The 17,087-nt window shown below is 37.7% G+C and overlaps 1 protein-coding gene across 13 annotated transcripts in view; it reads right to left on the bottom strand.

Moving 5' to 3' along the window:
- The window catches only part of OSBPL6 (oxysterol binding protein like 6), a 91,881-nt gene that overhangs the window by 40,817 nt on the left and 33,977 nt on the right, over nucleotides 1-17,087 (bottom strand). For all 13 annotated transcript variants that reach the window (XM_090144096.1, XM_090144093.1, XM_090144094.1 and 10 more), the window contains one exon: nucleotides 905-1,140. In XM_090144096.1, coding sequence (XP_090000222.1) covers nucleotides 905-1,048 — 144 coding nt within the window. In that variant the 5' untranslated portion in view covers nucleotides 1,049-1,140. The remainder of the gene's footprint in view (nucleotides 1-904; nucleotides 1,141-17,087) is intronic.

The raw sequence follows: 17,087 nt of genomic DNA, 5'->3' as shown, positions 1-17,087 counted from the left end.
ACATTTTAAATATACTTGATGGTGAGACCATTTACATTCAAGGCCATAAATATTACTGCATTTGCCAAAATACTTTGTCTTTAGAGTTTTACAATTCAGGTAAGAAAAAACTACTTCAGCAGCAGCTGAGTAAAAAGCATCTCAGCTGGCATTGAAGTGGCTGGGAAAACCTTCTTAAGCTACAGTCATTCAAGTAAACGTGTACCACACAAACACTAATTAAAGTTCTTTTCCTGCCTCTTTCTCTTGTTAAGCTGAAAAGAAGAAATTATTGCATTAATGATAATATTTCCACAGTTCTTTTTAAACAGGATGATGTTAACTTAAAAGCTCATTTTATATTTAAGATTTCCATTAAGTCCAAGTTTCAAAGTATATTTTATTTTAACAAAATATTTCAGCCCCAAATATTGCATTTATTACAAGCTATGATCTGTGATAATAGCTCTTGACACTTTCTAAAGGGCCCCTGATGCTGGAGCCAGACTGTATAGCCAGCCCACTAAAAAATCCACAGGAACGCACAGGTTGTTTTGAGTGGAAATAATACAGCCCTCTCTGAAAAGGATCCTAGAGAGAAAATGTGATTCATTCACATAGACAAAAGTCTAACATAACTGGACTGCTGCTACATGACTTCGAGCAATCAGGGTAAATTTGTAGTAAGATTTTAAATGTAATTTGGTTTAAGTGCTTTCATAGAGGACTAACAATGTAATATTTAAATGGAATTGAAATATAATCTTGAGAAAAGGTGACATCTCTGTAGTTTAGTTAACAGAGATATTAGATATTTATATATAAGAAAAAACAGTCTGAGCAAATGTAGGCTCATACGGACAAAGAACTCTACAGGAATAAATAATTTCACCAGACATCTCACAGGTCAGAACTTTCTCCTTACCTGTCTCCTATCCCTCTGAGATGATGATGAAGAGGAGGCACTTCTATGTGATGGAGTGGACGTTTTGTGAACAGGAGATATACTTTTCTCCTCCGAACTCATCTTCGCAGCAAACTTGCAGTAATGATCTTGTGCTCTTATCATACATGTACAAAAAGGCAAGGGATACTCTTCTGCATTCTTCTGTTTCACAGTTTACAGAGCGCCAAACGAGTTTAAACTCAGCTGAACTTCACCTTAAAGAAAAATGTGAGAGAAAGATAGAATGAATACACCTTCACTTTAAAACAGCTCTGCAGCAAAGAAATCCTACTTAATCCAACCGATCTCCCGAATTTTTACTTCCTTTCCTTATTCTAACCAATAGAAACACATTCTCACAGAAGATGATATTACGTTATCTCAAAAGCCTCAATGGAAAGGCTTAGGCAATTCACAGCAATTCTCACATCAAGTTTACAACCTATTCCAAGGGGCCAATATCTCATATTGCATGATATCTCAACACTATCAAGTAACTCCTCAGTAGCCACAACAGAAATGGATATTCCTGAAGTGCAGCCCACGGGGAACCCATGTCAACCTGAGAAAAATGTGAGGAGGAAAGAGTTGAAGGGAAAACTTCTGTACTGACCATAACCTATCATCCATGTTCTGGCAAGGTGCAGGTTTAATGTCTCTGATTTCTTCCTATACAAATCTATTTTATTTAGCAATAAGTTCATCTAATTTTCCCCAGGCTGAGACTGCTTTGCCCACAATAGCAATCTCTTCACCTTCATTTCATTCCATACGCTTTTGCATCCTATTTCCTCCTCCCATCCCACCGAGCAGCTAACCAGCCTCAGATAAAACCATTCCCTGGAATGATGCCTCTGCGTGAAACTATCATCCATCTTCTCCATTGCTCTTTCCCTAATTAAGAAACACAACGTCCTTCCAAAAATGCTGTTGTGACAGCACATCAAGAGTCTGCCCAGTACAGCTGGCTTTGGATGTGTGTGGAGAAAGGTGCTGTCATGCACCATACTTAATGAGATCAGGACAAAACACATTAACCAATGCTCAGAAATGATCATAGGCTCAAGAAATTATGACATAATGAAGACAGAGCTTTAGCTTCTCCAGTCACAACAGATGTCCGTGCAAGACTATCTTCCTAAACCCAGAGGAAGCAGCTAAGTAATTACATTTCATCTTGCAGCCAGCAATTTCAGAATATTACACCCTAACAAACACTCTTGCTAGAGTGAAGTTCTGTGACGACTTGTAAGTAACAGACTTCATGCCGTCATCTGGTTTTCTGGCAACACTTAAAAATTCACATTGTTCAAGAGCAGAATCTGAGCAGTATCTCAGGTCTTTTGTATGTCTTTTGCAGGAATCGTGTCTAATGAGCAAGTCATTTTAAAATGAAAAATATATAACACCTTCTCTGCTTACTGTACTGTGGAAAGTTAAATAACCTCAATTTATTATTTTGTCAGTACTTTTGCAAACAGCCCATAGAACCTGAATATCTTGACAGTTTTTCTGTTCCTTTCTGGTTGAAACACTCCTGATAGAAGAAGTGGTCTAAAAAGATAAGCTGGATCTCCTCCAGCCAGCTACGAGACAGTGGTTGCAGGAAGTCACTAGGGCTCAGTAACAATTTGACTTACTAGATGCAAAATGCTATTACTAGTAACAGAAGGTATTTTCAGTTTTTACTTAGTTTTGCCACCCTAAGCAAAATGACCTAGAAGTCCTTTGTGGCAGGCCCAGCAGTGGAGTCAACAAGGATAGCCAAAAGAGCTCCAGGAGAAAAGCTTGCGTAGCTGACCCCAGGACCTCCCTACCATCCAACAAGCTTCCCCCTGGTCCAGCCAAGGCTTGCTGGTTAATCAGGCAGCAGAACTCCACCTGGGGCTGCAGGCACAGACCCAGCTGCCAGTTGTTTCACTGAAGTTGGCTGACTCTGCAGCCGAGTCCCCAGGCACAGCAGAACTGAGCTCCCCTCTGCTCTGCCCTGCTCCCACTCTGAGTCATCTTCCCCACCCTGTTCAGCTACTGTGCAGCTTCAAACACACACAAAAAAAGAACAAAACAAACCCATCTTCCAGAGCTGCTGTAGTTCTTCACATTTTGCCATTCCTGTTTGCAGACTTCATTTGCATTTGATTAAAATTACGGTTCACATACAATGGCATTACTGTGAATCTAGTATTTGTATCATTTGTATGCAGCAAGACAAATAATAAACATTTTAAAACATCCATTATCAGGTCAAATTGTCTTTTCTTGAGAAAATACAACTCACTAAAAAGCACTGAACTTTATCTTTCATAGATGAAAGATGCACAAAAGTGAGCAAAGAAAGCCAACATTTGGATCTAAGGAATAAATGAACAGCACTTGGGAGGGCATTAACCAGCAATACAGTTTTTGAAAGAGAAGAAGGCTGTACAACACATTTGTTTCAGGACTTCAAAGTGAAAGCTTAATGAAGTTGCTCTCAGAGAGGCCTTTCCTTTCAGCCTAGCATGCCAGGAACTGCTGATCTAGATGAACAGCATTTCCATATCCTACAAACTATCAGGCAAATTTCAGCCAAAGATGTGCACTGACAATGATACCTCAAGACCTATGCAATTCTCCTACAAATCAAAACTCAAATAATGAAAGTTAGAAATAGCAGAACAAAGAAATAATAATCCCAGTTCACAAAGCTGTGCAGAACAGTCAAGTTATGAAACAGCTAAAAGGACAAATTTTCATTCACTTTCAGCCATGAGGTCACTGAAAAATTTTTAGCAGAGCAGCCTTTGGGCAAATGAAAATCAAATGCTTTTTAAAACATCTGATCTTCACTCAGATGACGCGTGGAAACACTTATATTTAGCTTTGGCACAGGATGACAGCGATCTGGCACTTTAAGTGTGTTTTTAAAGGCTTTCGGGAAGCGTAGGTGCTGTTGTAAAAGCAAATGCAAAGCTAGCAAGTGGTACTCAGCAGAAACAGTTCTGTACTCATTAGGTTTGAAATGCTTTATAATCCTTTTTTTTTTTTAAAAAAAAAGAAGGTATTGAAGCCAAATAAAACAGCAGTGTACACCTGAGCCAAACTCCTCGGGTTCTGTGGCGCTCCCTAAGCACTTGGAGCCTGAAGCTAACCAGCAGCTCTCTCAAACCACACTTGATTTATCAATTGCTGTCCCTCACAAAGCAGCATAATACTAAAATATCCCCTTCACACTTGAAGAAGCAAACATTGCTTCTTGCCCTATTTAACAGGGCAATAACTTAAAAAAAAAAAATTGCTATTACTTAGACATGGAAATTTCTGATGGAGGAGCAGTTCAGGGTCAAAAGTTAAAAACCCGAAGTAGGATATTTGAGAAAATGAGCACTATAAGTACAACGAAAATATTAATGTGAATTAGCAAGAGCTAGCACTGAGGTTTTCGCTATTGTTCTTGCACACTAAGTTTAGATTCCGTTTCTCTCCATTGCTAAGAGCTTATCCTCCAATTTTAGCTTAAAATTTAGGTAATACATCTTTTTCAGAGCATGGTAGAAGAAATAAATTTGTGAAACTGATTTAAAGAGATGCTTGTCTCTCTGTAACTAAGATTGAAGCAAACAATTATAAACCTCATTTTTTGGTGAACCAATTCAGTTTACCAAAATGAAACGAATGCTTTTGAAGCATTTTTCACTTGCTTTTTTTCCATCCATCACTGGCAATTTTGCTCTTATCTTCACTGGAAACACAAACAAGCTGCATACTGTGGTAGAATATTTCTACAATATTTCTAGAAAATAAAGAAAACCTAAAAGAACAACATTAAAAACAATGATGTTACGATCTTTCTCAGAGACTCTGTGGATGCCCCATGCCTGGAGCTCAAGGCCAGGTTGGATGGGGCCCTGGGCAGCCTGGTCTAGTATTAGATATGGATATTGGTGGACAAAGTGTACAAACAGATGACTTGCACAAATACAGAACTATAAATAAACCTGTATTCTCACATTAATAGAAGTTTTCAATGGGTAACATCAAATGAAATCTTAATTCAAAAAAACAGACTTCAGTGACAAACGCGGTGTTATTTCTCACTGGCTCTTTGTATCCTCTGATTTCTTTTCTGCAAGAATGCCCAGGATGCTTTATAGTCTGTTTAATAACCTATGCACTATTGGCATAATTTGAGAAGACGATTTAGGGTGCAGAATGCTGCCTCTGAACGTAAGTTAACTAAAAATATGCGAATGTCACTGGCATTCCTCCAACCAAAGCATCTTCACATTGATGCATCAACACAGGCTGTTATTCATCGGGAAGGAGAAGGTTGTGTGAAGCGTGCATCTGTACAGCACACTCACTCTGTTCTCCTGCACCTAGCAGAGGACAACCCCTGTTCCCATGTTATGCAGGATACACAACAGCTTGTCCGTCCCCCCCCAGCCACTGATTCCCATGCAGGAAAATCCTAACCTACAGCTCCCCTGCTGCAGTACACAAATGCTGCAAACACAAAAATGTAATGGAAATAATATATCTCAATGCTGTGGCAATTTCATAGACCATTAATAGGAAATAAGCAATTTTTCTTTCTTCCCCCCTCTCTATAAAATTGCAAATCAATCACTTTACAACCCCTATACAAGAGTCAGCCACATGAGCATTTATGATTCAGCTGGGTGAGATGAACTCTGTAGCATGTTCTATGTGTACAGCGACAAGAGAATGAAAATACAGCATGAAATCTGATCAATAACCAAACCCAAAGAAGCTGAAAGATGAGCAGAGACCACATAAGTAATCTAGCAAGCAACTCCGCAGACAATAGTTTAACATCTGGCTTTGGTAAGAAACAGCCTCATTTGCTAACCTGAGGATAGTAGCTGTGCTGCTCCTTAGTTATACTCTCTATTGATCATTAGCCAAACAAGGAAAAATTACTGTCAGATCCTGCAGCTCCCATCCACCCATCTGAGAAAGGATTGTCACCAGACTGCTACCACTGCAGAAACATTGCTGCTTCTGGTAACATTAGAAATTGCTGCTCTAGATTCAAGGTTTGCTGCATTTCAATGTCCTATTAAAAATGATTCATTAGAAAGAAAATACCATAAAAATCAAAAAAAACCCAAAACCACTAGTTTCCTAACAGATTTATCATTTTAAACTATCAATTTTTGGGAAGTGGTTTTATCCAATTAGTTTTTAGATAGGTTTTATTTACAGGTTCTGTCAGAAGTCATAAGGATCCAATTCTGGATTCAGAAGAATTATTGACAGAATTTTGCATGTTTACAGAATGGGAAAAAAAAGGAAAAAAGCAAAAAACACAATCTTTTCCTTTTTTAATTCAGAAATTCACTAATTCCTATCATTTAAGTCACTTTCCCACACTATTTTTTCAGTACAGTTTCAATAGCAGAATTGCTCCGATAATAAGACTAATATTCAGCTTAGTTATCAAAAGGCACGTCCTGACCTCCTGACCAGTGAATTTTAAACCCCAGATAGCTACCAACACAACACTGCTGATCTAAGGGAACACTGATTGGTTTTAGGTCCAATATTTTTGAGTAGGCACAAATGAAGTGCTACAAGAAAAGTTAGAAGTCTCTTTGCAGTACGTGCTTTTTAAGATAGAATTTAAGATGGAATTTATTCATATGGCTACATTTCCATTGGCTCATTGAAGTATTTTAAAAGTTGTCAATTTGAGGTATGAATAACAAATGCACATCTTGTTTTTTGATGCTAGACAAAAGCAGTTATTACCTATTTCCACATGCAATTTTCTGCAAGCTCTTTCTAGATCACATTATTAACTGGTCAAGATACAATGTTTAAGAGTAAAGCCTAAACCTGTACCACTGCTCTTAATTACACTACCACATCATCTTGACTCAGGAACGCAGCCAAAGGAATGGAAAAAAAGATAGAAATTCCATTGCAGTTATGTTTTACACCTCTACATTTGTCAACCACCAGAAAAGCAAGCACTGAAAGAATTATTAAAGAAATTAAAATGAATTAACATGGCATTTCCCAAATTGGTGACTGTTCTTATTAAATGTCCTTAGGCTTTGTTTTAGGAATGTCCTATTGGGAAGGATCCCTGCAGTTTTTGTTTTCATTTTTTTTATGGAGTTCTGACTGCTTTCATAGTCATTATCACTTAAAATACTTACGACACATAGCTGTACCAGCAACCACTCTCTGAGATGCTCTTGCTTCAGAGCCATTCTCTAATGACACTTGGTGCTCTCCTAGCACTTCACACCTGGTATGACTTAACACCGATGTATAATTTTTTTCCAGAGTGGTACCTGCATGCACATACATCAGTAAAATACACCATTTTGACAGACTTAATCAAATAGATGGATGAGGTCAAACAACTGATAATCAGATTCAGACAAGAAGAGGTCAGTATGGCATCTGCCTTTCCTATCTTCTGCTTGCCTACACAATTAAGCAGTTTTCCACCCTCCTCAAATCCCTGAAGTGCACGTGGCAATCAGTGGCATTTCAGCATTCCAAACCTCTAGCTTCAAAGATAATTTCAAAATACACATTCACCTCATACCTGGTCTCTGAGGATTGCTTCAGTAGCTGAAATGACTAAAGATTTTCATTGGGATTTTTGTTGTTTCTCATTTCTCTGCCACTATAATAGAATATTGATTTGCATGGCATTGAAATGTTTGGCATCATACAGAGGCAGCATATTGACCTGTGTTACATGTGTTTTGTAACAGACTGCTGTGAGCGGAGTTTTAAGCATGTATATATATATACTTAGAAATACAGAAATATAATGCACTGTATCCCAGTTAGATAAAAACAGGAAAAATTAAATGCTATATATTATCATCCTTTCTGAGATGGTGTATGATTCAAACACACTTAAAAATAACATGAGAAAAAAAACAAAAACACCACACACTGTTCCATCCTTCCAACTCATTTTTATACCAAACACATATTGAAGGATTTCTGTTTCTATATAAAATTTTAAAGGCATGAACTTTTTTCATGCTTTTAATACAAGATAGAAAAAGACTGAAAATTGTAATCAAAACTCAGAAAATGCTTTCATGTACTGTGCTTTTTATGGATAAAACAACACAATTTTCAATGAATAAATAGCAAGCAATCCTTTTTTTTTTTTTAGTAATGATTTCTGTTATTTTTTTTTTAGTTCTGGGCAGCCTAGACAAAGCAACAACACTTTAGAAAGTAAAAGACTAGGTTTGCTTTTATACACAAGTTTCAGTTGTGCAGTGATCTAAAGCACAGAGCTGGATTTCTTTTATGAAAGGTCTACAAAATGCTTCTGAGCTTCCAGTGTTGGAGCGTGATACATGGTTGTGGTGCTTGAAATTCATGTCTGGATGCACTTTACCACCTATGTTTTATAAACCTCTCACTCATTTCTCTGCATGTTGTATTTCCACTACTTCACCTTTACATTTTTGCTGAACGTTTCAAATCTACCACATAAAATGTTGATTTCTGTGTTTCAGAGTAAGGTAAGAAGTGCCTATTTTATTGAATTTTGAACAGTGCGTCATGAAATGATTGTAGGAAAGATGCCACAAAAATTGCTGCTATCTTGAAGTGCAGTGTATTTATGGGAGTACAAGATTGCTTAAGTTCATTCAGGTCACAGAAAATTGAGGCACAAAATCGGAGGGTTAATCAGAGTTTCCATGCAATGTAGTTGTTGGGTTGCGAAATTGAAGGTCACATCCAAGAACAAAAACTGAAGTATAGTTACACTTTGGGAATTTCATTCTTGGAAGCAATTAGCTGGACAAACATTAAGTATTACACCTGATCAGAACTACACAGGATAATACAGTTAATAGCTTATGTATAAACTTACATATAAACAGCACGAAGGAATAGAGAGGCTGAATTACCTCTGTGACTACTACTAAGTCATTGTCTCCAGCTCTGCTGCCAACATTTCAAAAACATACACAAATCAGTTCAAAAGAGAACCACGAGCATGACAACAGGAATGACAAACATTACTGCTAATTACTTAAATAGTTTATAGAGGTGAATATATTTTATCAAAGAGAAGATTGAACAGTCCTTCGTGACAATCTGTGGTCTACTATACAAGGGAAATTATTAGCAGAATTCTTCTCAAAGGGTTTAATAAAATGTAGAGGAACAAAAAAGAAGGGAAGGGAGGGAACTAAATGTATGTAGATTGGAAATAAGGCACAGACATACAACAGCAAGAATAATCAAACACTAAAAATACACTGAAGCTTACAATAGGTGCTCGTAGGGCATTTTTAGATCAAGGAGGATATACTTTTTCAATTCTATTTTCAATATTCTCTATATGTTTCAAAGCTGCAACACAACTAATTTGGAAGAAGGATTTCATCCAGACAAGTCTGATTCCCTATTCCATGGTATGAGGTCAGGCTACATCATGTTGTAAACAAATCAAACATTGAAAAAGAAAAACAGATAGAAACTAAAAGGAATAATTCTAATTCTTCTCTTCGGTGCACTGTATTAATATCTCCATTTGAACTACTACAATTTTATCTTCAGACATCTCTAGGCATTTATTGCCTGATATTTTATATGAAATAATGTTAGTTGATTTTCAAGTCTAGATTAACATACATTTCAATAATTGTATATTTGTTGTGCTGATATTTGAATTTCTAGCTGCTTTAAAGAAATTTGTCTCACTGACACATATTAAAAAAAAAAAAGGTTTGTGGAAGGGCCATTTTTATCTCATTACTACCTGAATTTCTTTATGGCTATTTCATTAGTTTCATTAGAAAGACAGAAAAGAAAAATAAATTATTATAGGTTATACCAGTGCAGTACAAAAAAACATCTTGAGCCCTTCACAAAACCACTAGGACTCTCAGGTGGGGCTGAAAACACTATGAAATGGAATAATTGCTTCTGAAGCTTCCGCAAAATCTAAGATATATTGACTGGAATTCAAATGAACTCAGGAACAAGCAAATTGCTCAGAAGCAGTTTCCTGACAGAAGCAGTCATTGGCAAAAGAAAAAAAAAAACCCTTTCCTCTTAATACACAGTTATCTCTTGACTTTTCCATGAGGGAAGGCAGAATATTCCCTATCATCACACTGTTATGAAGCCCAGCACACACCAATAGTTAAACATGCTTAGTTCCTCCTGCTTTTAAAATGCTAATAAATACTCAACTGCATTGATGGAAAACAGTGTAAAAACACACAAAAGTAACATCTGCTATAACAGGAACTCTACCTCCAACATTATTAGCAATTTCAACTGAAATTACACTACACTAAATCGCTTCCACCTGTGTACAAAGCATGATCTGAGAACAGAAATGCCCTCAGGCACCTTTCACAAAAAATACCTCTACAGTCCTAGAATATTCTCATCGTGGAAAGGCTATATGCTGTCCAGTAGTCACTGATTAACAAAAAGTATTATAAATAGAACTGATACATATTTGAAGTAGTTTTATTATACAGACAGGTTATAAAATCGGAAAAGACACTGGCCATCTAACATAAACAGAGTCAAGAAAATTCTGCAAATTGGTTCATGTTAGAAACACACTATATAACAGCATCCAGTGACAAGCAGCAACCACAGATAATTTCCCTGCATTATTAAGTGTGTACACACCATTTCTCCTTTAAATATGCCAAACTTCAAATTGTGGCCAAGGAACTTTAATAAAACTTTGCCTTTACAAGGAAGAGCTGCTTTGTTACACAGAGGGGGTCTCCTCAAATGCAAGATTTGCTTGTAAAGAAATGCACCATATTTAGTATTGATAAAAGAATACAAGCATCTAATATGATTTCTCACAACTTAAGATTTTTAACAAAGCTGAGGCTGAGAAGTTTTAGACAAGTATCACTTTGATTAAAGAAGTGACAAATTTTAGACAGAAATGTTAAAAGGTCACTTTGGTGCAATAGTAAGGTAATTCCCATGGATCCCACAGCACTAGATGTACTTCTGCATTTCTGGTCTTCAGCATCTTGTCCAACCACATGGCAGATGCAGCAGTAATTCCCCTTCATCAGCTGTAAATGCCATGAACAAACAAACAGCTTTTGTGAGCAGTACTCCTCACCCCTGTATGAACATGTGGCTTACATATTATTTCCTATGCCTCTGTCCCTGGACCAAACTATTCTTGTTTTACTGTTTTGAGCCTTGGTTACCTGTTCAGGCACTGTCAGACACCAGTTGTCTGTAAGGTGACATTCCAGGTGACACAGCCAGTCAACAGAAAAAACAGGTTAACATTACAAAGGCTGAAAAGGAGGACTATTTTGTGTCAATATTCATATCTACTAACCTTACTAGGTACTTGGTAATGCCAGTGCAGGCCTGTGGGGACAGCAGAGCAGCAGAAACACAATTCCATAACACACCATTACGTATCACCCATGTCTCAACTTCATAGTAGCTTCACGTTTCTCCCTGCTGCCAGCCTCACAAACACCCTAGTTTCCCACAACACTGTGTATCCCACAGACTCATCCCTCTGCTCCCACTCCTGTATTTTCCATTCTCCCTCAGATGATCATGAAGCATGCATCCTCTTCTAAGACTCATTTACCCCTTCAAATTTCACAACCATCCCAGATCCTTTTCTACTGTGTTTTGCTCCTCTCATAAATTCCATGCAATCGTGAACCTTGTTGTTTATCTTTCCATTTTTCACGCAAGCTCTATTCACAGAGAAGAGACTAGGTGAGCTCACAGCAACAAATTCCTTAAAGACAATTTTAAACATATGTTCTATTTGCAGAAACTTGTTCTTCATAGCAGAAGCCATGGTTGCAGATTCAAGTTACAGGAAAAAAGCATACCAAAAAAAAGAATCTACAAGATGAAAAAATAAAACTTGTGCCCTCCTGCTTTGCAGAACAGAGGTCTATGCCCATTCTCTCCCTCCAGGGATGAGATATAAGGAGGTGTGACAGATCAGTTCAGCAGGAAAAGCATTACAACAAAGGTGCGACAACAGAAGGACCAGCACGATAGAAAGGCATTATAAAGAAAGGGAAAAAGATTGCTCACCCATATCAAAAGATTCTATGTTCACAGGGGAAAGCTTTACCAAGGAAAAATCTCCAGAAAGAGATCTTTCCCCAGGGGCAGTTAGTCCTTAAATGAGGTCTAAGAGAGGTGCAGCCAGGCTCCATCCCTTCTGGTCACACAACTGAATTGCCTTCACCTGTGCTCCCAGGGCTGACTGGGTCCTTGCCCCAGATGCTCATTCAGTGCTTCAGGCCACGACTCAGCAGCTCCCATGCAGGTGGTTTTACGTGGCTAACAAGCAAAGGCTGTCTCATTTCAGCACTACTAAACCTATACTGCTCTATCACTTTATTACAAATTTGTAATTTTCTTTGCAAAAGGTTTGTAATGAAGGGCTTAAAGTTACACCGGCAACATTATCAGCACCTACACCAGTGCTTTTCATCTGTAGCTCTCAAAAGCATTTTAAGGTGCTTAATTTTAGCATGGAGTCAAGTCAGCCACAGCAGATGCAGAGTTTGCATGTTGCCATCAATTCTCACAAAGTCCACATTAATGATCTGAAATAACAGTTCCATTCAAGCTCTAAATGGAAAGTGACTGCCAATTATGCACAACACAGTTTGTCACTGTGCCCTAGAAGAATATTTACTGAGACCTAACACATTTTCTTTTGTGTCCAAACACAAAACTCCCAAACTGATCTCAGGAGAAAAATCCAAACTGCCTAATTTCAATACAATTTTAAATAGGTCCAGAATAATCATTCAGTTTCACCAGTAAGAAACAAATTTCTTTCTTCTGGAAAAAAAAATCATTTTTCAGAGTTGCAACCATTTGCTAATGTTGTCAGCAAATAACTATTATCCAACGCTATCAAGAAATACAAGGAAATTGGTATATTTGTTAAAATTTTAAAAACATTCTTAATTAAAAATACCACAATAATACAGTGTTCCATATTCAGTTACTAACTTAAGCTTGATCTAACAGTATAAGCTAAGCTGAATTTTCTTTAAAGGAATTAATGTAATTTCAAAAGCACATTTAAGTACATTGACAAGAATACTTGATAAACACAATTTTAAAACCACCGTAATTATATAAGGTGAATTTAAGCTTTTTAAAAATAGGTCCCACACAAAATGATATATCGCTCCTCCATCTATAAATGCCACAGCTTCATACTTCAGGTTTGTAGAAATAGATGTCACTGGGGACCTTTCAGAGAGCTACTCAGAGTAGCAGTGAGGCAGATCAACCATGAAACCCACAGCAAGGTTAGGCATGCATCACAGAAGTTGGAAGAAGAAAATCTGGGAAAGCTTTTTTTCCTTCGGATGAGAGAAGGTGAATGAATTTTTGCAGAAAAAAATAGTTCCATTTTTTCCTGAGCTCACACAAGTACCTTAAGTTGGTCAGTTGCTAACCAATCATGAACAGTCAAACACAAGGTTCAGTTGTCCAGACCATAGTTTAGCATTCTGCCTTCCGACAGGCCTTAACATCCTTTCCAGCAAATAAGAAAGTCTTGCAGAAACTTATTAAATCTATGTACAGCACTGGAAGAGCACTCTTCGGCAGTCCTGACTACATCCCTCCAATCAGCTGGCCAAGATGAACCACCAGCCATGAGCCATGCAACAGCTTCTCATCAACCACCACCTGATCCATAAAGGGAATGGAAGATGCAAGTAGCATCAAGAAAAAATTTGGAAGAAATCTTCTGTTTCAACTCTAATAACCAAAAACTTCATGTCTTATACAATAACACCATGCTCTCTAATCCTCATGAACATCAGCAAAGTAATGGAATGACTTGACTGTTCAATCTCTTCCCTGTTTTCTGCTTTATAATACAGTTACTATTAAATTACATGCATGGAAACATGTAAAAAGCTATGTAATATAGCAATGAACTACATAGCTTTCTCCTAAATCAAAACATTTCCTGCACATAACATAGCACAGGATTAACCACGTACCACTAGCCTACAGTCAACCTGTTGCCATTTTGACCCATGGAAAGATCAGCATGGCAGGATCAAGCAGTTCTTCCTGCTTTTTGCTACTGCAAAGCTGATTTTTTTTTTTTTTTTTTTTTATTTATTGTTGTGATATAAGTACTATTATCTCTTCATAAAAAAACTGCAAATAGAATTGGAAGGTAGGGGACACTGAAGTTATAGAAGCCAGCAGCAGCAGTAGAATTATGGCTAATTTGTCATATTATGTATTTTTTTTTTTTTTAAACACATACACTTACCGCACCAAGTATTAAAACACTAAAAAAAATCTTAGAATGGTTCATTGCAGTTAAAATGAAATATTGGTTTACTACTCCTCTGTTGTTTGAATGATTGAAAGTTAACTTGATGTCCCCTCATCTGCAAGTTAAGATGCCCCCAACAAAAAGGAGCATTTCAGGGAAAGTGCTTTTCCTGAATGGCCACGCCATCCTGAACAGGATTACGGAGACACTTCCACCCACACATCCTGGCTGACACCTTATCATGAATTGCTGTATGTCCTTTTGCTATATGTGGCACATAAAACATTTATCTACCAGTCTTTCCATTACCAACTCATTTTCTCATACTTTAAATAGAAAAAAAAAAAAAGCAATTAAATACTTAGATACTTGTAACTAGGCAAAATTAACCACCTAGGACAAGCAACAAGCAGGGAGCTGCTGCAGGTCTCTCCAAAAATCCCAGAGGGACTGCAGGGTTATCCAGCAGCATAGATGTTTGCAAGGATGGTCATTAGGTTATCCCAGCCACTGGTGGCAATGCTGCACACGTGTTTTCTGCTCATTATCAGAAGTGCTGGCAGTAGAGGCTCATGTAAAGCACTCACATGGCTGCCCAATAGAGCTAATGGGCACTGAGAAATTCTCTCTCTCATTGGTTACATTAAGTCAACACTAAGGATCCCACCTAGAAAAGCATCTTTTAATACTGGGACTTGTCTTGTGTAATGAACCTATAAACGAACCATGAGAAGAAAAGGAGGCTCATTTCCAAAAGGTAATTCAGAGAATCCTGTTTTTAACTGAGCAATTTAGAAAAGTTACAAAACAAACTAAAATACCTCAACTGTGTGTCAAACAAAAGAAAAAAAAAAACAAACAGGCAAGAAAAGCAGTCCAACCTAAATTTAGCAAGTAGCAAATAACCGTAAATTAGATCTCTGCCTCAGGACCAGTGAGCAGCTACAAGCCAAGCTGCATCCGCAGAGAGGACGTAGGCAGTATGACTTTGCAGTATTCTAACCTTGCTCAGTGGTTCCTGAGATTCCAGGCAGCCTGCTCAAGAAGAAGAACGGCTGGTAATTCTGTGAAGGGACTGTAATAGAAAAACAGGCTGAGAAGTACTTCAGAGATGTAAAATTTTTAACTACTGGAGAAAGCACAAAGGAAATCTCTGAATTATCACGCAGCTGCTGTCTCAAATAATCTGACTGATATGCCTGCTGTCTCATATAGACTGGTAACCCAATGCACAGCTGTAGAAGTGCCAAATGCTCTCAGCACAGAACCAACCAGCTTGCTGTATTTTGTCCTAAACAAAACATAGTAAAATATGGCCCCAGTTCATTTTCTCAAGTTTGCAGCAATCTACCAGAAGCTTTTACAGTCAGGAAGTGTTTGAGGGACAATAGAAGGCAGCAGCTTTGCACTCAAGTCCACAAATTGTTTGCAACAACGTGAAGCATTTTCAATTTGTGTAACATGAAGACAGAAATGAAAAAAGCAATTTTCTGTGGCCCTACAGCAACAACTGAAAATGTACCATTAAAACAGCCTTCCTATGTGTTTATCCAGTGCTGACACATATCTGATTTCTAAATTAGAATACTGCAACCCCAGCACTGTGCCTGAACAAGATCCCAATGCCTACTTCAAGTACAGAAAGAGGCTCTGTATCACACACATCTATCATTTGACAGTTCAATCATCAAAAATTGTCTCGTGACAAATCCAACAACTATTTCTATTTATTTATTTATAATTCTCTCTCCAGATTCCGCTTTCTCAACTTCTGGTATCTTTGCCTCAGCCCTCCCACAGTTTCAGAACAGGGCATGAGCATCTCACTGCATATCTGCCCTTTGCTTTCCACCGAACATCCTCACCTCTGATTGCTTCCTTTACTTTCTATCATCCATCTCATCTCCAACAAAAAGAAATGCATATGACAACTGAACCAACATCTGTATTTTGTGCTGCAAGGAGCCATTAATTCTGCAATGGTTATGTTAATACATATCAAAGATTCAACCAAAACAATGGGTTTTAAATTACAACCAGCTGAAGATTAATTTGTGCAATTAACATGTTTCAGATATAAACGTGGTAGCTCCACGCATCTCAAACTATGAATTGTTTTGCAAGGGCACTGAAAACTACCACCCTAAACTCATTATACACGTGTTCTCTTAAGCACATTCCCGAAGTGTTTTACCATACTGGGGCAGGAGGAAGCAGCAATATGGACTACAAACAGATATGCATGCACATGCATCTTCTGCCAGACTCATTAAATCCCTGATTATTTTCTTTTTTAATAATTATGTCACATTTCAGATGGGTATTTCCCTAACATACTATACACCCTACGTTATAGATGCTGTTATTGACTGCTTCTAAATATAGTCTTTCTTGAGAAGCACAGGAACGTAAAATCAGAGTGTATCAGCACAACATCCACAGGGCAACACTGAGGTGAAGATTTCTTCAGTGTCAGGTTGTAACTGGATATGAGGCTTTGTCATGGCTCAGAAAGGTATTTCTAGAATTATTCTTGTCTGCCTTATAAAAGTGTTAACAGCATGTTAGTGTGCAGTGCAACAGGTTGCATTTGTCACCATGCTCTGTAAAAAAAAAAAAGTCCCCCCCTCCCCCCACTGCAAAATAAAACACTGTCCTGTCTGAAATACTGTTCTTGGTACTAAGACATTATGCTGACCTCTGCCACCAACTCCCAGAGAGCACCTCAGCTCTCTGGGAGCTGAGATAAGATACCAAAACCACTTCTGTAAAGAGCACAAGCCTGCTTTCCCAGACCATAATTGTGCATAGTTTTTTAAGAATGATTTTCTTCATTACTTCATCCACTAGACAAATAAAAGTGTA

This window comes from Phasianus colchicus, chromosome 7, assembly GCF_987193195.1.
Source record: "Phasianus colchicus chromosome 7, bPhaCol1.hap1.1, whole genome shotgun sequence".
Classification (NCBI taxonomy): Eukaryota; Metazoa; Chordata; class Aves; order Galliformes; family Phasianidae; genus Phasianus; species Phasianus colchicus.
This window is presented reverse-complemented; position numbering and strand designations above follow the sequence as displayed.